This window comes from Aquila chrysaetos, chromosome 5 (genome assembly GCF_900496995.4).
Source record: "Aquila chrysaetos chrysaetos chromosome 5, bAquChr1.4, whole genome shotgun sequence".
Classification (NCBI taxonomy): domain Eukaryota; kingdom Metazoa; phylum Chordata; class Aves; order Accipitriformes; family Accipitridae; genus Aquila; species Aquila chrysaetos.
This window is the reverse complement of record NC_044008.1, coordinates 66,607,746-66,621,657: the sequence shown is the minus strand read 5'-3', so window position 1 is coordinate 66,621,657 and position 13,912 is coordinate 66,607,746. Positions and strand designations below refer to the sequence as shown.

Sequence of the window (13,912 nt, the reverse complement as noted above, 5' to 3'; positions counted from 1 at the left end):
AAGGGATATATGGCAATATCATTATCCAGAGACTTCTTGGGAAAGACACAAGATAAAATAAAGCTGTACCATTACTGGATAGGATGACTTCTAGGACTTTCAAGCACACCAAGACTGGACTCTTCATAATCTTGCTTCAATACACAGTATATGGAAACCACTTCAAAAATTAAGTCACTACAAGAAAGCAAGCAGGTCAGGACTACGAAAATTCCTTAAGGAAGTGTGGACCTAATCCTAGGTTATAACCTGTCCTTGTTCTAGCTATTTTTTGATTGGTTTTGAGTTAAGATTTTAAACCCCAAAGTTTCAAACTGTGAACCATATTAGCAAGTTAGTAGGATCATATGCAATATGGGTCTGGTTTTAGCTGTGAGATTGCATTCAAAGTGTTTAAAGTGCACTTTTTAAAGTGTTACACACTGCTACAACTAATGTAGCTGTGATAGGATTTCTCTGATTGTGAATGATGAGGAAGACATGCATAGGACAGTTCCACTAAGCTCTCCAGACTACGAAATATTGATAGGGTGAATGCTGAGCTTCATAAGAGATTAGTGTTGTACTACAAATGCTAAAGAACGGCTATGCAACTACTCATTGCAACTAAAATTACATATGTACTTAAAATTTCCTGATGAAACACTTTTGAGCGACAAAAGCTCAGGAGAAAGTGTGTAAAATTCTAATCCCATTTCCTTTGTCCTTTTCTTTCATTATTGAGCAATGGCCTCAAATCAGTCTTTTCATTTTCTTCTCCCCTCCTCTGACCTGCCTGCACAGATTTCTTTCCCACATGCTTTTCTGCTCCACTAAAGAAATCTTGACTACTACCTCCTGGCACATAATTTGTTTGATTTATGAACACTTACTGTTAAAAGTGTAAGCTTTTTTGAGATCACAAGCTCCTACTCAATACAATTTTTTAGTATATTATATAACCAAAAAAAGAAAGTGTTTAATCCCTGATCCTTAAGGGATGAACTTTTGGAGATGAAGAAGGAGCGATGGGATCATCTCCTGTTTTGAGGCCCATGCTTCTAAGCTTTCAGAAAGAGACCAGTCTCTGACCTGTGTTCTAAAGGATGAAGATTAGAATGGAGGTGTCCTGGGGTTAGAAGTAATGCCAAGGGTAAAGAACAAAGGATTTGGTTTTTTCCAGTGAGATAAATCTATAGTCTGAACAGTATTTTATCCTGATTGTGAACTTTTGACTCATTTTCCCAAATCACTGCAAGGTGCCAAAAACTCCATTGTTTCTTCAGTTTCACAATACTTTGACAAGTACCTCAACCTCAGGGAAGAGTTTTAGATCCATAAATCACAAGGAACCATGGGCTGCCCTCTCACATCTGCTGTCTATCATCTCCTCCTCACCTCCACTCTCCATTCCACAAGAAGTCAATCAGGCAGAGCATACCACAGCAATTAGTGCAGCACACCAGAGCATTTAGCACTTTTAACAGTTGGACCCCAGTATTAGATAAAAATACTCACATTTTGTAGACACTTCTATCAATGATTTTTACTCTTTTCTGCCCACAAACACCTAAAACTTCTTTATAGCTGTTCCCAATGGGCTTCACAATTTCCATCAGGTTGTCAAGTAATAGGGGAGTGAGCTGTATTCCAGCCTAGTTCCCATGGAAGAGTGCAACAATGGACTGGAGGAAGTTCCTCCCACACACATGTACTTGTTCTCACCTTTCTTATTAGAAGAGCAAAAACCAAAGAATTGGAAAGATTCATGGTAACCTCAAGACCTGCAGGAGCCTGTTTCTAAATTATTAGCTTGCCTGCATATCTCCAGAGGAACAGAAGTAATCAATCATTGCCATTGATCTCTATTTGACAATACCTGAATCTACAGCTTGTTTTCTCTTCCTTCCCATTTTTTCTCTACTTTCCAGCATTAAGTGCTAGGAAGTGTGTTTCAAGACACAGTTTGGCCCCATAAAAGCTTAGCTTCTGTTCCTTGCAGATTGCAGAAAGTGTTACTGTGATACAGTTGCTCCCCTTTCCAGTTCCCAGATAAACCTCCAGCTCTGCCTCTGGACTAAGATTAGTCAAGAGTTTCATCCACAGGTGGAGCTGCTTCCAGTCTCTTCTTTCTGTGGCCCTTACATATCCACACAAGTTTTAAAAACTTAAGAGTAAGCAGAGGATAAATTGTATTGGGGATGAAAGAACTACTGTCATGGAAAACTCAGGTGCAAGCTCATTTAAATATGCCACACTCTCACAGTGACCTAGGACAAGGAGCTGCTAACAAGCTCAGCACCACAGCATCCATCAAAACTGAGCCTGGTCTTCGGTGTCACTGACACAAGTCAAGTTCTTAAATGCTGTCAGGCTGAGAAAAGCTTGTGATGCAAAAAACAGGAAAGGTCTTGCTCCTCTTACAGGAAGCAAGACCTTAATTGTATTAGAGGTAACCGCTTATTCTCCTGATTTTCTGAGGATCAATTTTTGCACTTGTCCACAAGAATATTTATGAAGACATACAAGTGCCAGTCACAAGCTCCACTGCTATGAATTTTATGTGATCCTAATTTAGATGAAGCAACACTGTTGTTTTCAGGAATAACACTTAAGCAGCAAAAGCAACAGATATTTCACTATGCAGCAATTATGACCCATTTAATTACTCAAACAAAACCACTAGAGGAATATATGTATTAACTATGAACTTTTGCTTTTCCCTGCTTTTGCTTTCCCAGGTTTTAATCTCATTCATAATTGCCCCATAGCAATGAATTCTTTTTAGATGTACTCAGAAAATATAACCACTGCAAGAAGCAGCATAGAGGTGGGAAAGAATTATGCATTCAGCTATATTTCACAGTAAAAACATCAGTATTCCCATAAGACTTACTCTCAGGAGATTTTATCCATGTTGAATTTTAACATTCAGTTGCACTTCCATAAACAAGCTGCCTACAATTTGGTACATAACCTCTGTACTGTGAGGCAATATAGATTGGAGGAATATACAAAGGAAAATTTTCAATGACAACTATGCCCTTGACATGTAACTGTGACTTCAACAAAACCACTTACTCTCTCATTCGTTTCCTTGTCTCTAAAATTAAACTAGTACTGACCTATTCTAACAAGGTTACTGTGAAAATTAATTAGTAAACACCATTACAATACTTTGGAATTAACACATATCCTGTTTTAAAAGTATTATAAAAAAAATATCCTCTGTTGTTTTTATTCTGGCACAAGACAAAGTAGTAAAGCATGCAGATTAAGTTATAAAACGATGCATGGAATATATGAAAGGACTTACAGAACCATACAAATATTAACATACCACAATGCTTGCAAGAAAAAATAATACAAGAATGTTATGCTTCTAATATTATAAATTCATTGCATAACTTAGGTTGGAAGAGACCTTGGGAGGTCATCTGGTCCAATTGCCTTTCTCAAATCAAGGCTAACTTCTAAATTATATCCAACTTCTGAGTTCTATCACATTGCTCGGGGTCATATCATTAGCACATATGAGTGCAGCATTCAGATACTGATGTTTCCCAGGTATGTCTCACGCACGTGTATTTTGCTACCCCCATGTCTCCTGTGCTTGATTTTTGAGCAGGGGCCATGGAGTAGATGACCTCCAGAGGTCCCTTTCAATCTCAGTTATTCTGATCACACATGGAAGAGGCCATTCACGTTAATATCAACTTTGGCAATCACTTCCTGTTTGCAGCACGCCTGCTTTGCCACTGGATTCCAAGCCCCTTCATGCTCCCATCCTTCACATGAAACTAACCCTTCTGCTTTCTTAGCAGCATGCTTCTAGCCCGTCTAGTTTAATTCACTGCCAAATTTCCTTGTAAACTCCTTAGGTCATGAGAACATCAAAGAGAAACCACAAATTATGTGTTAGATTGTCTCAACCAACACTCGATCGTGCAAGCACGTAAGGGAATGATAACTGTCCCCTCGCTCTCCTCCTTGGTCTGCTTAAACTGCGGCTGGACACCTGGGAAGGGCAGGGGCTACCCCTGCCTGGTGCCAGTGACAGGGAAGGGATGCAAAGCAGGGCCACGGGAATGTAAGAGGTCTCACCTCCATCCGCTCTCCATGGCAGCTGGTTGGGGGCACTGGAAAGACTGAGCTACTGCTCAGAAGGAAATGAAGCAACTCATCTGCCTGATTAAAGGGAAGCAGGAACAGTTTATTTGGCACCACAGATCTATTCAACATCCTTCATCTTATGCACTGACAGCTTTGACTGTCTGCTTAACATTTATCAGCTCTAAATGTTACTTGGGAAAGAAGGAAAAACTGCATCTCATCTGCTGAATGACACCAAGACAGAAGCACTGCTGGGGAAACAGCACAAACACAATTGCATTCTCATCCTTGTCATCTGTTTAGGATTAATTGCCAATTCATTCTCATGTAAAGTGTCCAAGAAAAACCACCGTATCTTAGGCAAATAACCTGATAATAATATTTTCTGTAATTGCACAATAAAACTTATTTAACAGATATATTTATTCAATTACTTATAAATAAATGTTGAATGGGGAAAGCTTTAAGCAAGTCCTTACCTAAACCCCACAAAAGTAACATGGAATGACAGCATCTGTAAGTGCCTTGATCTGGGGTGAAGAGAGAGCACTAGCTTCTCTAAACAATTTCACTACATATATGCCAAGCACAGAAGCACAAAAAGCCTATGGCCTAAAAAAAACCCCCAAAACCCAAAACAACAAAAAACCCCACAACCACAACAGGTATCTAATGAACCCCAGTTACAAACTTGTCCCAAATTTATTTACTAGACAGAGAAATTACTTGCTGTTCTAAATACAATCACTGATTCACATAGCAAACTCTCCCACAGCCAGCTCGTAATTTGTAGAAGTATTATCAATACTTTTACGAGTACCTGCTTCTATTTTAAACTCAGAAGCACCTGTACTGAAAACTTCCAAATTACAGTTATTAAAGAAAATAAGTGAACTTAAATTATTTCCTGCTAAAAGTACCTGAACATTTTTAGACTTCAACAGAATCCCTGCCTGCTTCTCTCCTGTGAGCACAGTTGGCTGCTCAAAATAACAGGAGTTTCCACTCTGTACATTATGTCTGAAGGTTTGACAACCTAGTGAAGTATTTAAAAGTGAAAACTGCGTAACTGTGCTCTCTCCAAATCACAGGTACCGAGTCTCACCAAAGCCTTTTGGCTCCATTTCTTCCCCCTGCAGCCAAGAGAAGGACAGGGGTATCACCTCTGCTCTGCCTTCCAGTTCTCCCCTCCAGTACTCAACCTCACCAAACCAATACTGCCAAGTCTGCTCTGTTGTCCCATGTTAAAGCACCCTGGGCAGCTGCAGAAGGTTTCTAAATTGGACTCCTACAAAAAGTCCTCACCAAGAGAAGTCTCTAAGAACAAAGTGTTGCAATTTCAATCACATGAAATACCTCTGGATCATCTCTTTCACTTTTCTTAACCTTGCTAAACGTGGCATGATTAACAGAGCTGTGGTCAAATCACATGGATGCCCGAGTTCTAGGTTTTGGACTTCTGATAAAGGAATTCATCCTTACATTTAGTAAATCACTAAAGCATAAACACAAGGGTAACTTCTGCTGCTATTTTAGTAAAAAAATGGCCTTTAAACAAAAAGACTTCATGATAGAACCTATGGTGTGTGACACTAACACTCGCAAAGCTTCGGAACCAAGAAATTAATATCAGTAACTGAACTATACAGCGTAGCACAGCTGAACCTGCAGTTACTTCAATATTTTGTTTTCCTTTATCTGTTACATTACCTGAATTTCATCAAGTAACTGGTTGAAGCTGATTTTCCTCTGCTCCCTCTTTATGCCTGCAGCTTTGTCTAGCAGTATCAAATCAAATTCATGAAATATTGGCCTGCATATGCATTACATAAAACAAAGTCCTGTGCAGCAAGCAATGAAAGTACATAAGGTGCATGCTACATGTGTTCATTTATAACCAAGTATTTTATACCAGGGGAAAAAGCCTTAGAGGCCAATTCTCACTATTGACAGTGCTTCAAAAAGCTCTGTGGATCACTGTAACATAAGGCATCTGTTTAGTTCCCCGTCCCCCCAACAATTGTTTCAATGGTCCAGCTAATGTAAAGTGACCGTTACTATCCTCAGTAACAGATATCCTCAACAAGACAGTGTATTTTATATGAAGTAATTCATATAAGCACCATGTTCACTGAAGGTCTGACCTGCACCTCCCAGGTACCTATTGCTTTATTGGCCCAATTAAAATATTATTTCTTTTAATGCCATCATAAACCTATCATCAAGCACCACTGGAATACAAAACCAGAGTCTGGAACACCGTTATCCTTCCATGAAAACAAAACAGAAAGCAAAAGAAAATCTTCAGAGTTCTACAAAGAAATGAGGAGCTATTGAGCTATTTTCTACAAATTTTTGTCACAATTGCAACACATCCTCCTTTTTCTACCATTTCTCTCTGCAATCATCTTACTAGTCCCAGGTGCAATTTGTGATTAGTATCACAAATCAGTAAGAATTGCTGTCCTGCAACCCATGAACTTTGCATAGCTCGTTATTACTGCAGCAGCTGCTAATGCTTGCTCCATTTATTCTTCTCTAGGACTGACAGCTACTTCTGTGGATTTTTAAATCATTCTCAACTCTCAGTTGTTACCAATTTAACATCAAGATGTCCTCTGGTTTTACTGATTGGAGCAAAACTAAAGCTAGGAATGCCAGAAGGTTATCATGATCTAGACTGAATCTGGATAATGCGGATTGAATGTAGAGAAAGATCAGACTACCTATACTCGGGGGGGGGGGGGGGGAATAAATCCACTATTCCATGATACAAGATGGATTACTAAATATATGCTTTAAACACCATTTTCACACCTTGTGTTAATGTTGTTGTAGGACTTCTGAATCTGGAAATCTTACTTTTCACCTCATTGCCCTTTCTGTCACTATGCTGCATTCCTTCAGCCTTTAGCAGTGAATTCCTCCAAACTGATTTTTTAAAGAGCACAATAAAATAAAGGTATGACAAATTCCCACCACTTAACTGCACTTATTCTCACAATTCCTGGATCTGAGAGTCATGCGATATCTAACCACTGCAGTAAAGCTACACTTACCTCAGTAAATGTACACACAGACACCCTGAAGCCCATTCCTGCACCATAACAAAGCTCCAAGTGCATTCTTAAATGTATGCTTTTCTTTACCTGAGCAGAAAAACTAATTGCTCAGGCTCTGAGCATATGCTTTTTTCCATTCTAAATGAAGAATAATCCAACTTCACAAATTCCCAAATAGCTCATACCTTCATCTCAAATATTTTTACACTTTCAGAAACACACACTTCTGACAGCTATGAAAATATGCTAAGTTTGATATTCAAGGAAGAGTCACATTTCACTCTCCAATGCACGGAATTCGTGTTGCACCATGGATTTTCTTCCACACACAGAAGAAGTGATTGCAACCTTTCCCTCTACCCTTATATAATAAACAACTTGTATAAAGGACAAACTTCTTTGTGACTAGAAAATAAGTGTAGCAAAGCTGACCTTAAAACCAAGAAATGTACATGCAAATAAGGAACACACAACTGGTACAGATATTTTATTCCAGCTGCAGGGTTTCATCTACACTTTACCATGAAGTGAAGTCTGTGACCTGTCTAATATTGCCAGTCTCCAAATTCACACAAGACTCTCGAAAACTATGAAGTTTTAAATATGGTTTACACTGATAAATTTAGTAGCAGCAGAAATTTTATCATTAAAAAAGGAATGCCTGATGTCTGCCATTTATTCTTAATCCTCCTGTATCTATTGAAGACTACTAAAACAGGTCTCAGGCCAGCAAACAAAAGTTAATATTGAAAGAGCTGTGGGCTTCGTTTTGAAGAACCTCATTCTAACTGTTGCTTTATTTCATTTCATCTCTTGAACAGAGCTACCCCTGGTGCTAATGGTAAAAACAAAATGCTAATACCTTAATTTTGAACATAGAATTAATGTAGCCATTTAAAAGCAACAGATACTACTTTAGAACTGTTTCTTTGTCCAAAAAAAAAAAAAGTTTTCCTTTCAAAGTAGGATTTCACTTGGCTCCAAGGATTCTCTTACTCATGGTACAGCGAGTTTCTTGCAGCAGACAGAGGTCCTGACTTAAGTCAAAAGACACGTATATACTTCTGAAGCCCATCAGGGCACAAGAAAGATGTGTTCCTTAATGCCACATTTGGTTATGAATTAGCCAAAGGTCTGTGCATGTGAATTGACATCACAGTGGTGACTTGTTCATGTCCATTAAAAAGAAAAAAAACCCTCAAGAGCTTCTAGGTTAATAAGTTATAATTCCTTCTTAAAGCTAGATGTGTTTGTTAATAATTGAACTAGGCAATGTCATAGATCATGCTACAAATTATATTGAGAGTCTTTTCATTCAAATATGTGAGAATCGGGACTTACAGACTTCTTACACAATCCACCAGTGGTAGAGAAGTGATAAGTGTTTTAAATTTAGGCTCCACTTCCAACAAAAGAGTTTTCCCTGTCCCTGTCTGGCTAAGGCTCATCCTTAAATGGTAAGTGCTGCGAAAGCGTTTGAAGCAGCAGTGGGACTTGCCCAGACAGCGCTCCCAAACACAGGAAATCCCACAATGTTTTATTTTTAATTGTCTTTTTTTCTATTTCCAATTACTGCTTTTCTGCTCTGCTGCATCAGTAACAATGCCTTTCTGTTCCCTACTGTAAAGCCTGACACTTTAACAAATTACTGCTCACAGAAAAAGGAAAGTGCTCATTTTGGCACACAGTATCAAGTTCCCAAAACACAGACTAACTTTGAGACAACAAGAAGTGCCAGGTTTTAGAACTGAAATGGCATTAGCAATACAGAGAAGGTAAATTAGCCGTCATGCACTAAAACTGAACCAGCAATTACAACAGTCATGTCTAAAAAAGCCTGAATCTCCTCAATAAGAAGCAAAAAAGTTATCAACACAAGGTTTTAAAAGTTGGGTTGGAGTGACAAGAGAAGCACAAAGGATCAAAAGAAGCATAAAACAAACAAAACAAAAAACAAACAAACAAAACAAAGAGGGAAGGAGAGAAAAAACACTGCAAAGGAACATTCTGAACATGAAAAATACATCAACTTGTACCAGCAACACAAAATACCCTGGGGTCATTCCCTCGCTCACATTCTCTCAACCCGCGTTTTATCAGTAAAAGGAAAAGTAAGTGCAATCGCCTTCACATTGTGCTTCACCTCTAAAGCTTTTCTCCTTTTCTCACAGGATGTTAGTAGTTATTTAGATTGCACCATAGGTAGTGACACAACCACGGGAACCCTCACAACTGTGTTTAGACAGAGGAGCGTGTTAGAAAGGTGTAACCGGCATTAAACTTTATTTTCTGTTATGTACATGTAGCACATTTGATCTTTAAAAAAAAAAAAAAAGGCCATTCCCTATAAGCTTTGCATTGTTTCGGTTTAACAGGTGTGTTTAACCAGTTCTGTGGCACACATACTGTCAATATAACAACCTGTTAAAGGGAATAGCCAAAACCAGGTGCTGTTAAGAAAAAAAAAAAAATAAATTTTTTTTTTTAAATAAATCTTTCTCCCTTCCTCCCCAAGAACAACATAAAGAGCAAACACCTTGCAGCAGAGCCTGAAAATTAACCCGATGGGGCTGAATGGAAGCAATTTCACAGTTGCAAGACTTCTTGAAATTAAGTCAGGAGCACATTGCATACAGCAATCGGACTGAGTGCCCCTGTACTGTGCAAGGAGACAGCTGTCTTCCTAGCTATGTAGAATTCAACTATGATTTCTACAGCTATAAAAACATGTTCATCTTAGAATTGCATCTGGAAATGAAACAGTTTAATGAGTTCCTTTTCCAAATACTGGTGGCATCTTTTGCAAAAGATGGTACTTTCAATTTAGGGTTTATTTCCAACCACAAAAGCCAAAATAATCAAACATACAATTCGTGACACCAAACCCAGAATGCAGATAATCTCAGAGTTTATCTAAACCAGCATTGCTGCTGGCGAATGGATTGCTATGATCCATAAGTCAAAAAAACACCACACCCATCCCCATTTGCAGGCAGCAATAGTCAGAAGTCAGTTCTGCTTGGGGTAATGCCTGTCAGGAGACAATTACTGAGACTGTTTTTAAATGACTAAATTTCCATCTTTTCTATCTTGAAAAAAAAAAAAAAAAAAGACAGAACCCAGTAGGAATATAAAGATGCCCTTGATTTTTTTTTCTGCAAAAGTGTGACTGGTCTTGCATTATAAAAAGGTTACACTGCTGTAAGCTCAGTACTCACCTGCCAGACAGATGAGTTGAGGCTGAGCTCTTTCTTCCTGCCCTAAAATAATTCTAGTTACAAATAATCCACTTAATAGAAAAATCTTAAGCCAGCCTTAAAGGAAAAGTTTGGTTTTTTTTTTTTTAGGTATAACTCACAGCCATCAGAATGCTCATCCCTGTCAGATCTACTGAAAGCACGTATGGACTTATAACCAAGTTACCATGGTTCATCACGTTACTGCAGGTTAGTAGAGCTGTGGTAATCAATCATCTTCACACCCAGCTCACAGCAATTACAGGGTATTAAGCCCCTCCTTGAACAACAATGGAATTTCAGGCCAGACAGTCTAAAATAAATTGCTTTATTTCACATTTGCTGTAGTCACCAGTTATCTTTGATCTTGATGCATAGTGACCTGCTAAGCTGTCATAACTGGATTGCAGTTCTAAGCCCTACAGCTTTGTGAGGCTTAACTCCAGATATTTCAAACTGTGGCCACATTTTAACCTTTTTTAATCTTTACTTTTTACGTAATCAATCTGAAGACAAAGTGCTACATTATTCCACAGTTACTGCTGACAAAGTCCCACTATATCCGCCAGCCCACCCAGTTAATAAATGGCACAATTTGGCCTGCCTCAGTGCAGGCAAGCCAAGACTCTTACCTGCTCGGGGCTCTATTGTCTTGTTGGAACCTGCATCCATAAACACAAACCGTCCACCACCAAAATCTTCAGTGTAGTCAGAGAGATAGAGCAGTGAAGTGTAGTCAAAAGAGCCATAAGTCACCTAGGAGTAAGACAACATTACCAAACATTACCAAATTCTACTCTCATCTCCGCAGAGCACAAATAATTACGCAGATGGATCTGGTGGGTTTTTCCAGTTTTCATGTATTTCATAAAGGGGTCTCTGAAAGCTGAGAACGTTCTTTTATAGAAGTGATATATGTTTATTAGTCTATTCTGTTTACACACACATACTACATACAAGACTAGCATGTTATGCTTATTATTTCTATTATTACAGTTTCCATTGTTAAAGAAGTGCTCTTAGCGATTTCTATCATCCTAAGCATACTAAACTGCTAGCAAAAATATAGAAGGGCTCAGGTCTATTTATACTATTTCAAGATAAAATTTCACCATACCCTTACTGAGACCCAAGAACAGCCTTTGCCTAATTAATTCCATCATTATCTAATCATGGTTATAGGTTTCCAGAAACCTCACCTTTTACTCTTTCACCAGCTACCATGCAGGAGCTTCATGGTAACAGTGAATCAGACCTTTCAAGTAAACACACATTTGTTGGAGGAACTTCCACTCTTTTCCATACGGGTTTTGTTTAAAAACCTTCAGATGTGACTTTCAAAGTCTCTGCTTCTTCTCAGCCTACAGACCAAACACCCCATTTTTAAGTATAACAAGGTGATTTTCCTTCCTTCTAAAGTATTATTTTTGCTCAATATGTATGTTGAAGATGGAGAGAAGAAACACTATGTATTAATGCTCTGAGTGAAGCTATCTAAATATTTAACACTGACTTTAGCTGATTCTGAAAATATTTCCTTTTCATATCTGCATGTCACCAACAATTAAAAATATACTTAAAATCAATGGTTGTATTCTCCAATTTCTTTACAGTATTTCAACTCAATCAAGTTCTGCATTACACTGTCAAACACTGACATGTGCAGCACAGTAGTACTGTATTTGCAGAGTGTTTTGACTGACCTGGTGACTGTTAGAGGTAGGTGCTACTTCCAAACTTAGAAGCTTTCTAAATATTTTCAATTTTGTTTTAAGTTACATTCATTAGAGCCAGTTAAATTTTGGCTCAACAGCAGTTGTACATATTATTCTGTAAGGGCAATGACTAAAGAGAACACAGCAGCAGATGGAATAGGAAGACATTTTCATTCTTACTCATTTTATTATTTTGACCATAAGGGCTTAAAGGAAAAAAGCCAAATCTGGTGATATGCTGCACTACACAGTCCAAATCACAAGAATGAAAGAAATGTTTTCGTGATCACCTTCTCCCCATATTTACCCAAACCTTCATAGCAATACAAGGCAATAAATGGGAATTAATGAGCATGTGGTACTGCTGCACCTCGAAACAGCCATTCTGCAGCCCTCCTCACACAATCAGCTTTGCAAAGCTATTTTCACCTTCATTGATTTTGTGATAGAACTCCCACTCAGTTTAAGGAAGTCTTCCAGCCAGTGAAGGCATTAGCATAGTAAAGAAGTTTGTTCAACTCATACTTGCAAGTCTAATGCATTAAAATTGTTTTTATGAACCCTTCAGCGGTGCGGCAATCTTTGCTCCATCAGTGCACTCCCCATCCTCTCCAAGGTGGATTTACCAATTCTGAACTTCTAAGAGCTGACTTCAAACCATTTTAGCCTAACCAAACACATCTGATTTCTATAGATGACTAATTTGGGGAACCAAATATGCAATGGAAAACAGCTTTTCTGTTCCTGTTCTTGTTCATTACCAACTCTCAGAAGGCAGCCATGCCTGAGAAATGCGACACTATGGAAAGGAGGCACTAAATTATACTCAAGTTACTTAAAATGCTAGAACTCCCACATGTATATCAACTGTCTTTTTTACCCTGGTAATGATTTCCAATACCAGAAAGGTTAATAATTGAACCAGAAGTTCAAGCTACATGAGAAAAGCTCTCATTAAAACCAGGTGATAAGCCATACAGGCACACTGCAGTAAATCAAGTTTCTATAGCTCCTTATGAACAACTCAATAGAAAAAATGCAAGGATTTCCATTCAGCCTGATGCTTCATACAGTTAATATGCTCTTTTTGAGCACCCTTTGCCCAAATAAGTCAAACACAGCTAATATTTAATGGTAAATGCTCATAATGATTTTTATATGATACTTCTTTAAAGACTATTATAAATACAACTAATTGTCAGAATTAGCCAGACACATTTTGCAGTGTGGCACCCTTGGGTTTTTGAGGAACACATGTTTATATGCAACTCAACAGTTGTAGGAATATGCAACAGGCCTGCAGTTACTAAGAAAGATATGTATGACAGCATCCTCTGCTTTCCATTGCAGAAGAAAATACAAACACGTATTCACTTTCCAATTAGCATAGGTCTAGCATGATATCTTGCAGAAATTAAGAGTCACAACTGCTCTTTTCCTGTAAGCCCCTACCTATCTCTTTGTGCACATAATAACAAAAATAGCCTTGATAGCTACTTCCAACGTTCTATGTATTGGTAGTATCTATTTAGTTGACATGTAAGACACCAAATAGCATGTCACTGAATTACAAGGGGCTGTAGGTGAGCCGAGGTAGCAGGTTTGAGCAGACACAAAGAATAAACTTCCTCGCATTTCAAAGACAATGCTGTCCTAAGGCAGACCTAAGATCTTTTGATGTATTTCATTAAATGTCTAACGGGGGGGGGGGGGGGGGGGGGGGGGGGGGGGGGGGGGGGGGGGGGGGGGGGGGGGGGGGGGAAGAGTGAAAAGTCTTCTAGAACAGAGAGCAGCTGCTATCAGTGAT

At 38.6% G+C, this 13,912-nt stretch overlaps 1 protein-coding gene across 1 annotated transcript in view; it reads right to left on the bottom strand.

Annotated features, from left to right (window-relative positions):
• OGFOD3 (2-oxoglutarate and iron dependent oxygenase domain containing 3) overlaps positions 1-13,912 on the bottom strand; it is a 48,198-nt gene that overhangs the window by 4,983 nt on the left and 29,303 nt on the right. The window contains exon 8 of the mRNA XM_030014040.2: positions 11,023-11,146. Coding sequence (XP_029869900.1) covers positions 11,023-11,146 — 124 coding nt within the window. The remainder of the gene's footprint in view (positions 1-11,022; positions 11,147-13,912) is intronic.